Source organism: Astatotilapia calliptera, chromosome 16, assembly GCF_900246225.1.
Source record: "Astatotilapia calliptera chromosome 16, fAstCal1.2, whole genome shotgun sequence".
NCBI classification, from domain to species: domain Eukaryota; kingdom Metazoa; phylum Chordata; class Actinopteri; order Cichliformes; family Cichlidae; genus Astatotilapia; species Astatotilapia calliptera.
Window position 1 is genome coordinate 1,798,540 of NC_039317.1, and position 18,579 is coordinate 1,817,118.

The 18,579-nt window shown below is 43.1% G+C and overlaps 1 protein-coding gene and 1 long non-coding RNA gene across 2 annotated transcripts; both read left to right on the top strand.

Moving 5' to 3' along the window:
- The first annotated feature begins 14,873 nt into the window (after nt 1-14,873).
- Nucleotides 14,874-16,603, top strand: LOC113007488 (uncharacterized). The gene is made up of 3 exons (XM_026144102.1): nt 14,874-14,973; nt 15,242-16,284; nt 16,401-16,603. The coding sequence occupies exons 2-3, from the start codon at nt 15,304-15,306 to the stop codon at nt 16,476-16,478; spliced, it is 1,059 nt and encodes a 352-aa protein (XP_025999887.1). The 5' UTR covers nt 14,874-14,973; nt 15,242-15,303; the 3' UTR covers nt 16,479-16,603.
- Nucleotides 16,604-16,663: 60 nt separating this feature from the next.
- On the top strand, nt 16,664-17,555 carry LOC113007489 (uncharacterized). The gene is made up of 3 exons (XR_003269916.1): nt 16,664-16,844; nt 16,963-17,128; nt 17,279-17,555. It is a non-coding gene; the product is annotated as an uncharacterized LOC113007489 (long non-coding RNA).
- The last annotated feature ends 1,024 nt before the right edge of the window (nt 17,556-18,579 follow it).

An 18,579-nucleotide genomic window follows, 5' to 3' on the forward strand; every position in this document is an offset into this window, starting at 1 on the left:
CTGTTTGCATACAATGCATACTCTCTCTCTCTCTTTATATGTGTGTGTGTGTACAACAGTTTTATGTTAATGTACAATCCTTAATATGTTGTGTGTGTGTGTGTGTGTGGGGGGGGGGGTTTCACCCAGGGTGCCAAACAGGCTAGGACCGCCACTGTTGGATACACTGTGTATGTCAATGCAGGTCAACAGCAAGCCAAACTCAATTTTCATGAGCCAGGAAACCGAGCGTCTTGCTCCTTTATTACAATTGTGGCTTGAATAGCTCGATGAAAGTGTCGAGTGAAACTAAAAGTAAACCGGAAAATAAAATTTCCTTTAGCTCTTTGACATGTGAAATAACAAAAAGAAATAGCTAGAGATAGAAAACATGTATCAAAGTTAGTCTTAGCTGCTAAGTAATGATAAACAGTTGTTTTAGCAATCCTACGCAACTTAGATTGTTAGCATCATTGCTATGACCATGCTCTAAGCAAAATCCGCTTCTGGGATATGGCTAATTCCTGGTACAAACACATTCTCAAAACGATCTCTAAATCTTATAAACATATAAAGCAAATTAGAACATGTAACAAACTTACAGCCTTGCTTTCGATGGTGTATATAAAGATTCAGGCCACAGAAGGTGAAGTTTAAACACGGATAGGCAGGTTTTCTGTACAATGTTTTTTCCCAACTGACCACGCCTTCTGCTTCCCACAGTGCATTGTGAACACAGATTACACATTTAAAATAAGCTACAGAAAAACTAATGCTGACTGTATAGAAAATATTTTTAACTAAATGACTTTTTTAACATACACTGAAAAAAAGGGATTGGCCAGCTCTTGGATTTACGTAAGCATCTTGCGTGTATTTAACACAATTGCCTCATGCTTTAAAGTTAAGTGTAACTACATAGTGTAGAAACTACATGACATGCAGAGAGGCTAGATTAAATTGTTCATATCATGTTCAAGTGAAGTAAGTCAATAATATATCAATGTTAAATCCCACGACACTGCACGGGTTTCAGACTCGCGCTCTTTAGATCGTGGTTTCAGGAAGGCATCCATCTCAGTCAAGTCGAGCAGCCACCTCTACTTTTTTTAGTATACCAAAAAAGTAAATTGGGTGGTTGTTGCATTAAAAAAGTCTAACTTGTAATTTAAACACAATAATTTCATGTTTCTATGAACGTAATTAAATCATGAAGGATCTGTATGAAATTCAACAACTTAATTTGTTCTTGTTGAGACGACCTGATACAATCTAGTGAGAGTGGTTAGTTGCTGAACTCATGAAATTCACAAGATCACACAAGATTTCAAACTGCAGGAAAATCACTGGAGTTATAAGAGGCAGACAACTGCACACACACCACGTGCATGCTGTTGCTATTTATTGTGGATTATTACAAAAACAAAAGAATTCTGCATCAAATACAGGAAATCATAGCTTTCCTACATTTCCTAGATTGTTGGCATGGTGGTTAGTGCTGTTGCTTCACAGTAAGAAGGTCCTGTGTTCAAATCCACATTCTTTGCAGGTTTCTCTCTGGGTATTCTGGTTTCCTCCCGCAGTTAAAAGTCATGCAGTTGTTAGAGTTAGTGTTAAGTGGTGATTCTAAATTATCTGTGAATGTAAGCGTAAATGGTTGTTTGTTTCTATGTGATAGACTGGTCAGCTGTCCAGGGTGTACCGTGCCTTGTAACCTATCACTTCAGGGTTATTTCTCAGCCCTCCTGCAACCAGGATAAAGGAGGATGGTAGTTGTTGACGACCCATTCAATTTTTATGGTAACCAGGATCTAGACTTTGTTGAACATTATGTAATATGAAGACAGCATGTAGGATTTAAGTGACCAAGTAGTACTGGGGTAAAAGTTATTGAATAGTGTTGAAAAAAAATGACAAAATTGTGAAGGATTAAAATATTCCAGGAGCTCAACTTACTTCATCTGATCATGTTTCAATCGTGTTTTATGAACACAAAATGCACATGTTTACTGAATATGAAAAAGTTGTGTTGATTTAACGCAGTCGTTTAAGTTTCTGCCAAAGCAAAACATTTGTGTGCAACCAGTGTCCACTATTGAATCAAGTAAATCCAATATGGCCTTTTTTTCAGTGTAGATGCCACAGATGAAATATGACATTTTTTAATCGCTAAATTATTATGAATCATTTTTTAATCTTTTACTTGGGACAGAACAACCCGATCTACCTGCTGAGCTACAGCCACAGTGATTCAATCCAATAGGCAAGTTATTGCAGCTCAAATTGTCAAAAAATGTTAATGTTGATTCTGACAGTAAGGTGTCAGAATACATAGTGCATTGCACTTTATTGTATATGACGTTTGTATATGGAGAGGATGCCCGTGTTTGCTTTTTTGACACCAACACAATATTAGAAAGTTAGTCATAAATTCCTGAACGGTGTACACTGAAAAAAAGGCCATGTTGGATTTACTTGATTCAATAGTGGACACTGGTTGCACACAAATGTTCACCTTGAGGCGACTGTTGTTATGTATATAAATAAAATTGAATTGAATTGAAAGACTAGAATATGAGTGCCTGCATATGATGCAAGACAAACAGATGACCTGGCAATGAACAAGGGGAGACTCAGATAATAAATACACAGAGGGTTGACAAGGGAAGTGGAAACACAGCTGGGATGAATAGACATAATGAAACAGGAGGAAGCAAAACTGAACACACTGAACTCAGGATGCGAGACTGTCAAAATAAAACAGACACATACGAATTCTAACTAATTCATGGAGCTTGACACAGGAGCCAGGAGGAAGGAAGAGCTTAGAGAACTTAGCATGAGTGCTTAGACGGACTGGAGAGACCACGGGCGGAGAAACGAAGAGCGGAAACACGGAAACAGTTAAGGGAGATGAGACATGGAGGGAGAGAGAGCGAGCATGGAACACAGGGAGAGGAGAGACAGAGGGAGAGGCGAGGGGAGGACACGGGGGAGAGAGGGGGGGTGAGACACAGAGGGAGAGAAGCGAGGTGAGAGACACAGAGTGAGGAGAGCGAGGGGGAAGACACAGAGGAGAGAGCGACACAGAGGGAGAGAGAGTGAGGGGGTGAGAGACACAGAGGGAGAGAGAGCGGGGGAGAGAGGGAGAGAGAGCGAGGGGGTGAGAGACACAGAAGGGAGGAAGAGAGCTAGACAGAGGAAGAGAGGGAGGGGTGAGAGACACAGAGGAAGAGAGACAGAGGGGAGAAGCGGGTGAGAGACACAGAGGGAGAAAGCGAGGGTGAGAGACACAGAGGAGGGAGCGACACAGAGGGAGAGAGGAGGGGTGAGAACACAGAGGAGAGAGAGCGAGGGGGGAGAGCGACACAGAGGGAGAGAGAGCGAGGGGTGAGAGACACAGAGGGAGAGAGACCGAGGGGAGAGAGAGACACAGGAAGAGAGCGACGGAGAGACAGAGAGGAGGAGGAGAGGACACAGAGGAGAGAGAGGGGGTGAGAGACACAGAGGAGAGAGAGCGAGGGGGTGAGAGACACAGAGGGAGAGAGACGACCACAGAGGGAGAGAGAGTGAGGGGGTGAGAGACACAGAGGGGAACGAAGAGAGCGAGGGAGGAGAGGACACAGAGGGAGAGAAGCGAGGGGTGAGAGACACAGAGGAGAGAGAGCGAGGGGGTGAGAGACACAGAGGGAGAGAGAGCGACACAGAGGGAGAGAGAGCGAGGGGGTGAGAGACACAGAGGGAGAGAGAGCGAGGGGGAGAGAGACAGAGGGAGAGAGAGCGAGGGGTGAGAGACCACAGAGGGAGAGAGAGGGGGGGGGAGAGACACAGAGGGAGAGAGAGCGAGGGGTGAGAGACACAGAGGGAGAGAGAGCGACACAGAGGGAGAGAGAGTGAGGGGGTGAGAGACACAGAGGGAGAGAGCGAGGGGGTGAGAACACAGAGGGAGAGAGAGCGAGGGGGTGAAGACACAGAGGGAGAGAGAGCAAGGGGGTGAGAGACACAGGGAGAGAGAGCGAGGGAGTGAGAGACACAGAGGGAAGAGAGCGACACAGAGGAGAGGAGGAGGGGGAGAAAGAGGGAGAGAGCGGGGTGAGAGACCAGAGGGAGAGAGAGCGAGGGGGTGAGAGACACAGAGGGAAGAGAGCGAGGGGTGAGAGACACAGAGGGAGAGAGAGCGAGGGAGAGACACAGAGGGAGAGAGGAGGAAACACAGAGGAGAGAGAGCCGAGGGGGGTGAGAGACACAGAGGGAGGAGAGAGAGCGACACAGAGGAGAGAGAGCGAGGGGGTGAGAGACACAGAGGGAGAGAGAGCGACACAGAGGAGAGAGAGCGAGGGGTGAGAGACACAGAGGAGAGAGAGCGAGGGGTGAGAGACACAGAGGGAGAGAGAGCGACACAGGAGGGAGAGAGAGGAGGGGTGAGAGACACAGAGGGAGAGAGAGCGAGGGGTGAGAGACACAGAGAGAGAGAGCGACACAGAGGGAGAGAGAGCGAGGGGTGAGAGACACAGAGGGAGAGAGAGCGAGGGGGTGAGAGACACAGAGGGAGAGAGAGCGACACAGAGGGAGAGAGAGCGAGGGGTGAGAGACACAGAGGGAGAGAGCGAGGGGGTGAAGACACAGGGGAGAGAGAGCGAAACAAGGAGAGAGAGCGAGGGGGTGAGAGACACAGAGGGAGAGAGAGCCGAGGAGGGGTGAGAGACACAGAGGGAGAGGAGAGCGACACAGAGGGGAGAGAGCGAGGGGGAGAGGACACAGAGGGAGAGAGAGGACACAGAGGGGAGAGAGGAGGGGAGAGACACAGAGGGAGAGAGAGGGGGGGGGGGGGGAGAGAGCGAGGGGGGTGAGAGACACAGAGGGAGAGAGAGCGACACAGAGGGAGAGAGAGTGAGGGGTGAGAGACACAGAGGGAGAGAGAGCGAGGGGTGAGAGACACAGAGGGAGAGAGAGCGACACAGAGGGAGAGAGAGCGAGGGGGTGAGAGACACAGAGGGAGAGAGAGCGAGGGGGTGAGAGACACAGAGGGAGAGAGAGCGAGGGGTGAGAGAAGCGAGGGGTGAGAGACACAGACGGGAGAGAGAGCGAGGGGGTGAGAGACACAGAGGGAGAGAGAGCAAGGGGGTGAGAGACACAGAGGGAGAGAGAGCGAGGGGGTGAGAGACACAGAGAGAGAGAGAGCGAGGGAGTGAGAGACACAGAGGGAGAGAGAGCGACACAGAGGGAGAGAGAGCGAGGGGTGAGAGACACAGAGGGAGAGAGAGCGAGGGGGTGAGAGACACAGAGGGAGAGAGAGCGAGGGGGTGAGAGACACAGAGGGAGAGAGAGCGAGGGGGTGAGAGACACAGGGGGAGAGAGAGCGAGGGAGTGAGAGACACAGAGGGAGAGAGAGCGAGGGGGTGAGAGACACAGAGGGAGAGAGAGCGAGGGGGTGAGAGATACAGACGGAGAGAGAGCGAGGGGGTGAGAGACACAGAGGGAGAGAGAGCGAGGGAGTGAGTGAGAGACACAGAGGGAGAGAGAGCGACACAGACGGAGAGAGAGCGAGGGGGTGAGAGACACAGAGGGAGAGAGAGCGAGGGGTGAGAGACACAGAGGGAGAGAGAGCGAGGGGTGAGAGACACAGAGGGAGAGAGAGCGAGGGGGTGAGAGACACAGAGGGAGAGAGAGCGAGGGAGTGAGAGACACAGAGGGAGAGAGAGCGAGGGAGTGAGAGACACAGAGGGAGAGAGAGCGAGGGGGTGAGAGACACAGAGGGAGAGAGAAGATCCAGAAAGTAATACTAACTAATGATTAAATGCAGGAAGTTACACGGAGTTTAACACACTGAGGGACCAGTGGACGGGGCCACGTATTTCTACCCTCCATGTCTCTCACTCCCTCGAGAGAGAGAGCGAGAGAGGGAGTGAGAGACACATGAAGGGCTGGGGAGAACACACATGGATGTAAGAGACAGACAGGGGAGACATGGAAAGAAACACGAGGGGAAGATGGGAACACAAAAGTCAAAACTAAATGATGGGAAGAACATTACAACACAAGGGAGTCACAAAACACTATGAACACAAGATGCCAAATGAGCCAGAACCATTACAATATTTATTCCTTAATGTAAGGAAGAGATTATGATTCATTCTTTAAAATGTAAGACAATATGATGCTCAACGTAAATATTGCTCCCTTATTCACAAGGGATTCACAGCAGGTAGTGCTACATGGTTTATGTGGCACATTTTGATACCGGATGCCCTTCCTGACGCAACCCCCGAGGGATTTGTGCCTACTCCTGAGATTAAACTGGAGATTTTTCACTCGTTAGGTGACTGTATAAACAACTACAGTAAGCAGCCACTCATAAGTTAGTTATTCACGAGGGGTCACCACAGCAGGCAACTCTGCATATTTGATTTGGGAGATTTTTATGGAGGATGCCCCATCTGATGCAACGCTTTCTTTGATTTACACACACTAGTCTCATTTCACTAGTTTTTACTACAAATTTAAAAGTCATTTACGGTCATGAGGATCGTGCTAGTCTTCTTTCTCTCTGAACACACCAGCTCATACCAAGCAGCACCCCGTGATATTAACAAATAACCAACACTAAAGAGCCAAAAACATTTTTTACATGATAATGTCACACAGTGGAAATTTGTGTTTTTAAGTTGTATCAATCTGTGTATTGGTACATAGTGTTGATTTTATTTGCATGGTTTTATTGTGATATTTATATTATGTGTGTTAATGTTGTACCATATTCCTTTAACCCACTGTGGACTAAACAGACAATTGTAGGCACCTGTGAGGTGGGGGCGTTCCCCAAGGTGGCCTATCAGCCGCCAGATTGACCTGTTAAAGGAGATCGTGAGCGCAGAGACAAAAAGAAGCGACGCATGAAAGGTGAGCAGAAGAAAAAGGAATGCGTGCAAGCGTGTGTGGAAGGAGCTGCTGCCTGACTGTGGGGCGCCACGAGTCGTTCGGTGATCCAGTCCCAACGGCAGGAACAGCAACAGTGGGTGGCGATGGCCGCAAATCACAACAGGGCAGGGATGCCCTTCTGCCTGCATCTGACGGTGAGACGAGGGAGGCCGTGTTCAGGTGTGGAGTGGGGCGGGACTGTGCGGCGACGCGCTGTCGGGAGGAGACAGGTCTGCGATAGGAGCCTCCTCCCTGATCTGCTGCTGGCGAGTTTTACCATACGGGAAGAGAAGTTCCTCTCCTGTCTCTTTCAGATAAGGACCATTCGCCCATGTGTGGCTGGACTGTGGGATTATGGGACTGTGGGAGGTAGGGCTGAACGATATATCGCATTTGCGATAATATCGCGACATGATCAAGTGCAATTTTCTAACCGCAAAGGCTGCGATTATACTCTGGACATGTCCAAATTCATGGGCTGCATCCTCCTGAGGCCGCATTTGTAGACCGATTACGTCACAGCGACGCGCCGAAGGCTGTCCAAATTACTACCATATCCCAGAATTCATAGCGTGGCCCAGCCAAACTCCAGTTTCCAACAATGGCGGCCGCTACTAAGTTTTAAAATTACTCATACTAATCTTTCTGGGTCACAAAATAAACTTTTAACATATTTTCAGGCGAGAAAGTAGTTGTGTAAACATCAAATATCTGCTCGGTTTATCAAGATATCCCATATTTGCAAAAGTGCTTCGACGTTTTCAGAGGCGTCTGCTACCCACCAGCTCGACAGCTAGCCGGGAGCTCGAGGGTCACTGATGCGGCCGAGAGCGGCACAACTCCCGGCACATCATTTTCAGATCACCGCGGAGTTTCGCTGCTCGGGTTAAACGTAATATATAAGTCACTTAGACAACCTAAAAATGTTATTGTTGGGCTTTTTTCAGTGTTTTGTTTGTTCGTGAGTAAATCGGTTTGGCTGAGATTAAAGTTATTAGATTAGATAAAATAAAACTTTATTAATCCCCCGGGTGGGTTCCTCCTTGGTTTTCACACAGCTGACTAAACGTCAAACAGAAAACGTATTAAACAGAAGTATGAGACAGTCGAGAATTTACACCAGTGTCTGGTTATATTTTAGATAGCAAGAAGCAGACGGCCGAGTTTATTAAACTCCACCGAGACAGCGGTGACGCTAATCTGAACTAGACCGTCCAATTTCACGCCTTCAAACTTTAAAGGCGTGTTTGTGTGTTGTTTATACAATTGCTATTATGTTTGCACTTTATGTGTAATGTTACTGACTGCAGAGATCAGTAAGATGTGTGTATTTTTTATTTATTAGTTTTATTTATTTAATATTATTTTTTAATTGAATGACTGTCTAGTAGTTCACAGATGTTGAAAAACTGAGTGTGGTAAAGCCACTGATTTTGTTTATGTATATTTCTGCAATCTGCACATTGTACTGACTTTCATTTTAATGTTTACACCAGGGTTCCTTGTCAGCACTTTATGCTCAGATGTTTGTAAGCTAAAAATAAACTATTGTGTATGTTCAAATATACTGTTGTGATTGAAGAAGTTAAATAAAAATGTCAGTCATCAATTCATGCATCACCTCATGTCATCATAACAGAGGTCTGTCTTCCAGGAAAGAACAGTTTAAAATTAATGTAATATAGTATTGGCCATACTATATGATGTATTGCTTGTCTTTGTTTAATAATACAGAAGACAAAGACCTTAAAAAATAATCGCATATCGCATCGCAATCGCAATATTGGGGCAAAAAATCGCAATTAGATTATTTTCCATAATCGTTCAGCCCTAGTGGGAGGGTAATTTTAGCATATGGAAAACATGTTTTAGCCTTGTTTTAATAGTGTATAGTTATTTCTGCCGGCAAGGTTTTTAGCGGGTTGCAAACACTGTTTTTATTGTATACGGGGAATTTAGTTTGTATCTGTGATTCTGGCTGTGTTTTTTTTTTAATGAAAATAAATGGTGTGTTTGAAGCCAGCTTAGTTTCTGTGCCCTGAGCACTGACCCGCTCACTCCCCTTTTCGCTTGTATGTATACGGACGTGGTGGTGAAGATTTAGGTCCACCAGTCTTAGCGGCTACAATAACTCGTCCATCTGTGCTTTAGTTTTGATGGGGAAATTCTAGTATGTTATTAGTCTTTTTCTTACTAAGTAGCCATTATAACCAATGGACCCCTCTGTGCATCGGACCATGGTTAGCTACTTGCTAACAAACTTGCTAGCGTATTTGCCAAAGACAACATTAACATTTGTTGCAGTAGCCATCCTTTTCTGAAAGCGCCGCACACCCTTGGCCATGACCTCTCAGTGAGCTTCATGGTGTAGTCACCTGAACTGGTTTCACCTCACAGGTGAGCCTGTCAGGGTTCATTGGTGGGGTTTGTTGCCTTCTTAATGACGTTGGGACCATCAGTTGTGTTGTGCAGCAGTCAGGTTGGTGCACAGCTGACAGGCCTGTTTGACAACTGTTAGAATTCATATTACGGCGAGAACCAATCAGCTGAGTGAAGAGAAACAACAGCCCATCATTACTTTAAGAACTGAAGGTCAGTCAGTCGGTAAACTGCTAAAACTTGTGCAGTCGTAAAAACCATCAAGACCACGATGAAGCTGTCTGACATGAGGACGCCCCAGGAAAGAAAGACCAGGAGTCCCTCTGCTGCTGAGGATACGTTCATCCCAGTCACCAGCCTCACAAATCACAAGTTAGCAGCAGCTCAGATCAGAGCCCAGATAGATGCCACACAGAGCTCCAGTAGCAGACACATCTCTGCATGTTCAGAGGAGACCGTGTGAATCAGGTGAACGATGGTCTCTACATGCATGTGGGAAGCATGGAGAAGGAGGTGTGATGGTGTGGGGGGGCTTTGCTGGTGACACTGTAGGATATTTATAATAAAATTGAGGGCACACTGAACCAGCATGGCTACCACAGCATCCTGCAGTGACATGCCATCCCATCATTTATTTTCCAACAGGACAATGACCCTAAACACACCTCCAGGCTGTATAACAGCTATTTGACCAAAAAGGAGAGTGAATGGCCAGAGTTTCAAGTAATGAGGTTAGTGTATGTACAAGTAATTCCTGTGAGACTTCTGTAAATGCTTCTCCCTTCCTTGGGCACTCTGCACTGTTAACCTTTGCTGTATTTTTCACAGTAAAATACCACAAAATGCCCAGTAACTTACCTGAAAACATTTCTACAGTTAATTACTGTAATTTGCTTTGCATTATGGGTATATTAAGGTTTTTTACATTTACTTACTGTATTTTTTAAAATTGCGGTAGTAGTTATACCTACTGTTAACACATTAGCAGTAGTGCTACTGTATTATGTGATTTGAATGGTTCATCATACTGTTTGTGTATTTTTACTCTTTCAGTGGTTGGTTGCAATAGTGCATTACATTTTAACTCTTTCACTGCCAACCATTTCCAGATTTTCCTCCAACCTATGCCATTTGTCAGTATGATACCAGTGAAAGTATTATGGTTTTGACTTTTTAGGGGACTTGCCTGTGTGTAAGGTTCAAGAATTCTGATCATCTAATCTGCTGCATGCAGTTGTATGCACATGCACAGCTGCTGCAAATGTGTGCTTGCCACTGCGTTGCCAAAGGCGAACTTCAGTCAGTGGAGAATATTGTAATAATTTGGTGGAGGCTTCTCAGTCGAGCAGTAACTGAATTGCTCATTTACATGTACAGAACTCTTCTGGGAACTAGTCAACCCAACTTAGTGAAACACACACTGAATGCATGCTGGCCCCGCCCACCAACCTATCTCTACCAACCACCACTCCATATCCTGACTGACATGACCTGTGATCCAGTGATTGACAGGAGAGGAAAGACAGGCCAACTTTGCTAACTCTTCTTACGATATGCTCGAGAGGACAAAAGATTTTGCACCTCGTTATTGTTGGACCTCTGTGTGGAAACTGCAAACGGGACGTCATAAGGTAATGCAAAGGACTCTCCTACCTAACATACTCGTTTATTAATTCTTAAGAGCATATATATTTTTTGTGTGTGTGGGGGGGAGGGGGGGCTTAAATTCGGTGTTAGCTTGGTCGAAATAGCACATTAGCTGAATTATTCTGGAAAAAATAGGTTGTGTGTGTTTTTTTCTTTTCATATTCAAATAAATATTTAGATATATATTTTCCACGGGGAGGGGCGAGGAACACAGGCGCAATGACAGTCTTTGTCTTTTTCCCGCCGAGTGTGGTGCATTGTCCTCCTGCGCTTCTGTTCTATGACTTTTGAGAAGCTGGCCATGCTAACAGTGGGACATTTAGCTTCAGCTAAAGCAGCAGGTAAAAATACACATTTAATGAGAATAATGTAAGACAACTTTTTTTTTTTGGAAATTTAGAGACTGCTAAAACAATCTTATCCAGTTTTGAGCTTGCTCATGTAGGTTAGCCTGCTTTATTTAATTTTGTGTGAGCTGCAGTGCACAACATTAAAAAGTTAATATAACGTTAGGTTGGTGGCACGAGGAACTCCAACCTAAGTTTAATATTTATTATTTTTTTAAGTGGGAAGGGGAGTGTTATGATATTTTGATACCACAGTAAGCATTTACAGGATATTGTTTTATACAGGAAAACTGTTACTCAATAAGGCCGATCTACTAGTTGTTTTTCTCTTTCTCTGTGACCCAAGAATTAATGTGTAAGACTCACAAGCTGGTACCTGAAGGTCAAAAACACCACAGAGATGAGACCACTTCCTTACTCCCATCCTCCCTTTTTCTTTATCTCCTGGAAAAGGCTCGTTAAAGGCTAGGTGGTTTGTTTCAGAATTCACTGATGAAAGAACTCTGTATCCTATGTCTAGGAGTGTATTTTGCTGGGATGATCATAAATTATAGCTGAACTGATAAACTACACACAGGATACTTCTTGGCTCACAAGGCAGGAAGACGTTTCCTTATTTGGTCTGTACCGGTTTGAACTGGGAAAGCTGACACACGAACCTTTTTCATGGAGCATGTTTTTTTTCCTTTAATACAACGTCTTCCAGGGTCTTTTTCATATGAAAACCATGTAACGTCTGTGTTAGGTTGGTCAAAAGGGAATTAGTTGAATTATTCTGGAAAAGATGGGTTGTGTGTTTTTTTTCTTTTATTTACTTATGTAAATATATTTTTCAAGGGTTAAATAAATGCAACATTAAATTAACAGTTGTCTCTCTGTCTTTTCCCGCCCAGTGTGGTGCATTGCTGTCCTCCTGCCCTTGCTGGCCGCGCTGACAGTGTGATGTAGCCTCAGTTCTTTGACAGACAAGACAAAACAGCAGGTAAAAAGACATATTTAGTGAGAATAAAGGTAGACAACATTTTTTTGGAAATTCAAATTCAGACACATGCAGCCATGTACAGGTGTAAATTTTGTGGTGTTTTTTGTTCAGAATTAAGACAATTTTGTTATCATACGAAGAAACATCAGCACACAGCTAATTATCGATTCACATGTGGAATAGAGCAATGTCCTTCTTCCTATCGAACATTTTCTGCATTCAGATCCCATATGCACAGGAACCACCGCTATCGCAGGGCTCAGACTAAACACACCCATTTTAAAGGAAATGTTGCTTGTGGAGTTGAGGCATGTTTCTATGTGGCAGAGAATTTTTCAGCATTATGCACTCATTTGAGATTTCATATTAAAGATGGCAAGAAAGTTGTCTGTCCTTATGATGACTGCCACAAACATTTCAGAGTGCGCTCATCTGAGTGTGATAATCAACAAGAGACATTTTTACATAATTTGGCTCTTTTCTACCTGAAAATGCAAGCCAAGATGCTGTTGCCAGCGAGCACAATACAATGTATTCTTGATGGATTTCTGCATGTCCATAGCACTTCTATGGCAGATGTTTTTGACAAGTTGAAGGGCAAGCTTTCTGAGCTAGACATACCACAAACTGAGATAGAAATGATTATTCAAAATCTCTCTAAAGAGGATGTCTTCACAATATACAACAAAGGAATACTCAGATCTGACAAAACAAGGAGAACATTTTACAAGCAGTATTTTGACTATGTTGAACCCACCCAGATTTATCTGGGAAGTGATGCTGCTGGAAAGGAATGCTTTTGCCAGTACATTTCCATCAAAGAGACATTAAAATCCCTCCTTAGACAGTCAAGTGTTAAAGAGCAATATCACCAATCCAAAAATCATACCTCTTCCAACATGGTTGTAGAGGATGTGGCAGATGGAAGAAATGTGAAAGAAAATGCTCTGTTAAAAGACAATCCTTCTTCATTGTCCATCATCCTTTACCAGGATGGATTTGAGGTTGTGAATCCTCTTGGGTCAGGGAAGAAAAAACATAAAGTTTTGGGGGTTTACATGAGTCTTGGTGAGGTCCAGCCACACAATCGCTCTTCAGTTGATCCCATGCAGTTGGTGATGCTGTGCAGAGAAAGGGACTTCAAGACATTTGGTCAGGAGAAAGTTTTCTCAAGTATTATCACAGACCTTAAAGATCTAGAAGATACAGGGATTGAGACAGATGATGGAAATACCCTCAAAGCGGCCTTGATTTCCATTTGTGGAGATAATCTTGGTTCACACTGCTTAGGTGGTTTCACTGAAAACTTCAGTTGTAGTACGCATTTTTGTAGATACTGCTTGATTGAAAGGACAGACTTTGAAAAGACACCACTAAAGCTTGGTCCAAAAAGAACCATCACTGGTCACAAGGAGAGTGTACAACAGCTATCCACCACTGACCAAGACATGGTACAGGGGGTAAAGTTTGACTCACCTTTCAATTCTCTGAAATATTTTCATGTCTGTACTGGGCTTCCCCCATGTTTGGGTCATGATTTATTTGAAGGTGTAGTCTCTAATGACTTGGCATTGTACATCAGTCATTTAGTGAAACAGGAAAAGCATTTCACTTATGCACAACTAAACAGGTCGATCACACAGTTTAAATACTCAGGGAATGATAGTCTCAGTAAACCATGTGAGGTTAAGGAGTGTGGCAAAAAACTTTCTGGTTCTGCAGCACAGAACTGGTGTCTGTTGCGACTGTTGCCATTGTTGGTTGGTGACAGGATAAAAAATCCTGAGGACAGTCAGGTCTGGCAACTGTATCTACAGCTCAAGGAAATGGTTGAGCTCATATGTGCTCCCAAGATCCATCATGACCAGATTGCATACCTTAAGATAATAACAGAGGAGTATGTTCATTCAAGACACACAATTTTCCCTAATCACCCACTCAAGCCCAAGCATCACTATTTACTGCACTATAGTGACCTCTTTTTGCACTTTGGGCCTCTTATTCGCTTGTGGACTCTCCGGTTCGAGAGTAAGCATTCGTATTTCAAGGAATGCGCCCGGAAACTGCACAACTTTGTTCACCTTTGTAAAACACTGGCAGAAAGGCACCAGCTGCTTCAGGCGTACCTCAGCAGTGGACCATTGTTTGCTCCAGCAGTTCAAGCAGTTGGTGAAACTAGTGAATATGATGAGCAGTTGTACAATGGTCTAATTCAGGAGTCTGTCAGGACAGCTGGCTTGATGAAAGAAACAACGTCAGAGGTATCAGCAGTAGTTTACAAAGGAACAAAATATTGCAAAGGGCTTGTTGTTGCTATGGGTCATGATGAATGTGGCCACATCTTTGGAAAAATCTCAGTGATCCTCATCAGTCACAAACAAGTACACTTTGTTTTGGACATCCTTCAATCTGTGATACTGATCAACCTTGGACTTCACTGTCTACACAATTCTGAAAAAAGATTCATATGTGTTCAAGCAGACAGTTTGTTTGATTACTACCCTCTGCCAGTGTATATCGCTTCAGGTTTAACCGTTGTATCTTTGCATCATTCAATATCATCCTCTTAATTCATTGCAGATAAGAGGGCAGTTATTGAGCACTTGACAGACATTATTGGTGTTAGAAACAGAGAAGATCTCCTGTTTGTTGAGCCTGATGATATCAAGCCTTTCTTGACACCAATTCAAAGTCGAAGACTTGTTCAAGTATTCAGAAAAGGTGAGAATGCATTAATGTCATAAATGGTTGCAGTCCTATCTTGAAAATAGTTGTAAATTAGTTATTTTGAGAGTTATTTTGAAATTGTTATAGCTTTCAAAACTAAAACTAGCTTTCATTGCCATTGGTATTATTTCTCCAACACTCTTGCTTTTGTGTCTTATATAAGAGTATTACTCAATAAATACTCCAAAAAACCCATCTGTACATAGTTAATGTGGAATTGTTCTGCTGTGTTTATGTGTGTGTGTGAATATCGACGACCAAGTGGAGTCTGGCTCTTCAAACAACCCAAAGGAACCTGAAACCACCTGCTCAACAACTGTGCAAATGCCACTACAGGGTAATTCACTCTGTTCTGCACAAGCATCAGGTCAACTCCCTTCCACACAACCAAATGTAAGCAACACCTCCTGGATCAGCAATTTTTCAGTTCCCTGGGAGAAGATGCCAACAAGACTTTCACAGGCCTTGGCAACTGGTGGAATGGCTCACCCAGAAGACAGGAGAATAATGATTAGGACTGTTGTAGAAGGAATGCGAGTACACTGCCCCAACCCTAACAGAGCTGCTTGTGGGGAGGTAGCTAGAGCTATTGTATCTAAGTATCCCGCTACCTTTGCAGATAAGACTGCAGAAGGTGAGCAATTAGGCTGTGGTTATTATTCCCTACTCAAACAGCTTAAAACAAGAGTTGAACATGTAAATAGAGACAATGTCAGCAGCAGAATCCGGCAGCCAAGGAAAAGGTCTACCAGGGAAAACAATGAGGGTGATGTTGCCATCAAAAGGGGGAGATCTGAACTTGATAGCTATGGTTGCATCAACTGGCAACCCACAACCCTACCAGAAGGAGAAACGAGTGAAACTTTGGAGACAAAAAGACAGACTATGTCAACTGTCTTCAGATCAGCAGGTCCTCAAGCAATTGAAACAACAGATGTAAATACTTATATGTCTTTGACTTATATTTACCAGAGGCACATGCTTAATTCTTGGCCTGCCCCCACCTTATGTGAGGTTCAAGAGCATTGGCCATTTCTTTTTACTAAAAGAGGCCTCTGCACTCACTTCCACACACTCACAGATATTGAGGTAGAGACACGTCTCAGTGAAGCCCTTCTTACGAAAGGAAGGAGAATTTTGAACTTCTTTCAAAGCCAGAGACTTCAGTGGAACAAGGAGATTGAACATCTGCTACGTGAGTGCGACAGTGCAAAGCTGAACCACAACCAGATCGCCACAGCAGCCATCCTCCTTCTGATGAAGTACTTCCAAGAAAAAGAGGACTCAATCTTCATCTTGGCTGACGTAATTATATTTAAAATTTTACACATGCACTCTCAATACTGTCAACATAAACAAAGGAAAATATTTCAATGATTTTGGGTATCATCATTCAAATCAGTTCATTTTGTGTTTTAAAGGCTTTTTCCACCAAGATGTCTGTTGAGAGAGAGATGACCTTACCCATCACACCAAGGGTAATAGCGCTTGGTAAGTAAATAGTTTCAATCCTGTTGTAATATTTTTGTAAAAAATCTATGTAATTATTGTGGTATTTGTACCCACAACAACTTACTTAACAGGGGTTTGTCTGTTTTATATTGTATAAAAATAGAATACACACAGTTTGCTGCTGTTTCTCTTATTATTTATTATACACAATGACCAACAGGAAAAAACAGCCTAACACCTAACAATTTCATGTCTGCAAGCCGCTGGATGATCAGTTTGGAGGGCAAGGTATTTTATGAGCCTGAGCAGATGCATGACTTTGCCAGCACCCTTGCTGTCTTCTTTGCGTCATACTACGTTTTCAACCTTGAGTATCAGGAGTCAGCGTCCATCACACTGGAGATGATACAGAGGTAAATACTTTACACCATTTAAGAATGAAATATATGTGATAGCTTGACTACAGTTGCAGAAACATATGTAACGTATGTTTTAATTTTGAAATTAAAGCAGCCTTTTTTCTGTTAAAAGGTTCTTTGTGAGGATCAATCCAGACATGGGAACAAAATGCCCTGCAAAACTTGGTACAAGCCGCAAGACAGGTCGTGTCGTAAAGAGGAAAGTTACAAGCATCTGCCCTCGGATCACCACCTTCCTCCAGTGGCTCTCTGAGTTTGAATGGAGGACTTCCAACTAGGTAAGAACAGAGATGATAATATCTTTTACATAGCTGATAATTATATACATACTGTACACACATCCATACGACAGTATGAATGATCTCAGACAGATGTGAACAAGTGAATAACCTGAGCAAACATGAATATTGATGATGTGTCTTTGACAGGTGGTGATAAAGACTACGCTGAACCCGACCATCCTGGTAACGGAAATCTAAATCCCATGTCACATTCTATTTCCTGGGACCCACTGATAATTATTACATTTTGTAAATGAGTTTTGTTTTACAATTGTAATAGTTTATTTAATGTTCATGCTGGTGGGTTTGTCCTGTTTTTAGTGGAATGAAAAACTGTTTTCCTTAAAAAAATCAGACAGAAAGGTGAAGGACTGTGTAGTTTTCATGTACGCTTCTATTTATTTTGGTTATTGGCATTGTTTTTATTCAGTTGAAAAATGTTTTTCTTGTTAAAAAAAAAAATCAACAATAAATGTTGGTTTAATTCACTATTCTGAGACTACTTTATTGAATTATATTGTTTTTTGTAAATGTTCTTATATTGAATATGAATGTTAATATTATTTTATATGCTGTAAAACACAATTACAGTCTAAACAAATTATACTGTACACAATTACAGTGTTATACCATAAACCACATTTGCAGTACAGTGATACTATAAAACTTAATCACGGTAAGTCTTTCTAACTGTAAACCACGTTTACAGTAAAGCTGTTATACTGTAATATATGTTTACAGTAAAGTGGTTGAACTGTAAAACATCACAACAGTAAAGATACTGTAGATCAGTAATTACAGTAACTTACTGGCAATAGTGTTGCCAGTAAGTTACTGTAAAAATACAATAAAATGTCTAACAGTGTGACGTTACATAATGTGTGGGTAGCCTGCTGCAGCAGGGTCACTTATATGACAGACGATGCTAACTGTTGGCATTTTAGGAAATATGGAGAATATATCCCATCAGCACGGTTTTATTTGACTTGTTTTTCTGGGCTCGACGTCATTCTTCACTTTTTAATTATTTATTTGTTTTGTTTTGAAATAGGTGTGAAAAGCCTGATTGGTTCTGGGAATATGTCAACAGCTTCATTTAAAAACGAGTTTCTTTAGCTGCGTCCAGACTTGAGCTCAGGGCCCGATGGTCAGAGTGAGCCTCTCTGCTGAAACACTGTCCTGTTGGTGAATAAACCAAAACCTTTAGCAGTACCATTTTCATTTCTGTAAATTATTAGAATGTTTGAGATCAGTTTATATGAGCAAATTATAACATATTAGTGTCAGTTCATAGGATCCTTACAGAGGTATTTACAGTGATAAAAATCTTTTCAATCAATACAATGTTTTTGTTTTTTTGGAGGTCATGGATACAGCATCAGCAGAGTGATTTCATCCAAGTCAGTCCTATTCAGTCCAGTCAAGAAGAAGAGACGCCAACATGTTTC

Coding starts and splice junctions, on each gene's coding strand:
- LOC113007488 (XM_026144102.1), top strand. CDS start 15,304: ATGCCACTACAGGGTAATTCACTCTGTTCTGCACAAGCATCAGGTCAA. Junction 16,285..16,400: donor CAATCTTCATCTTGGCTGAC/GTAATTATATTT, acceptor TGTGTTTTAAAG/GCTTTTTCCACCAAGATGTC.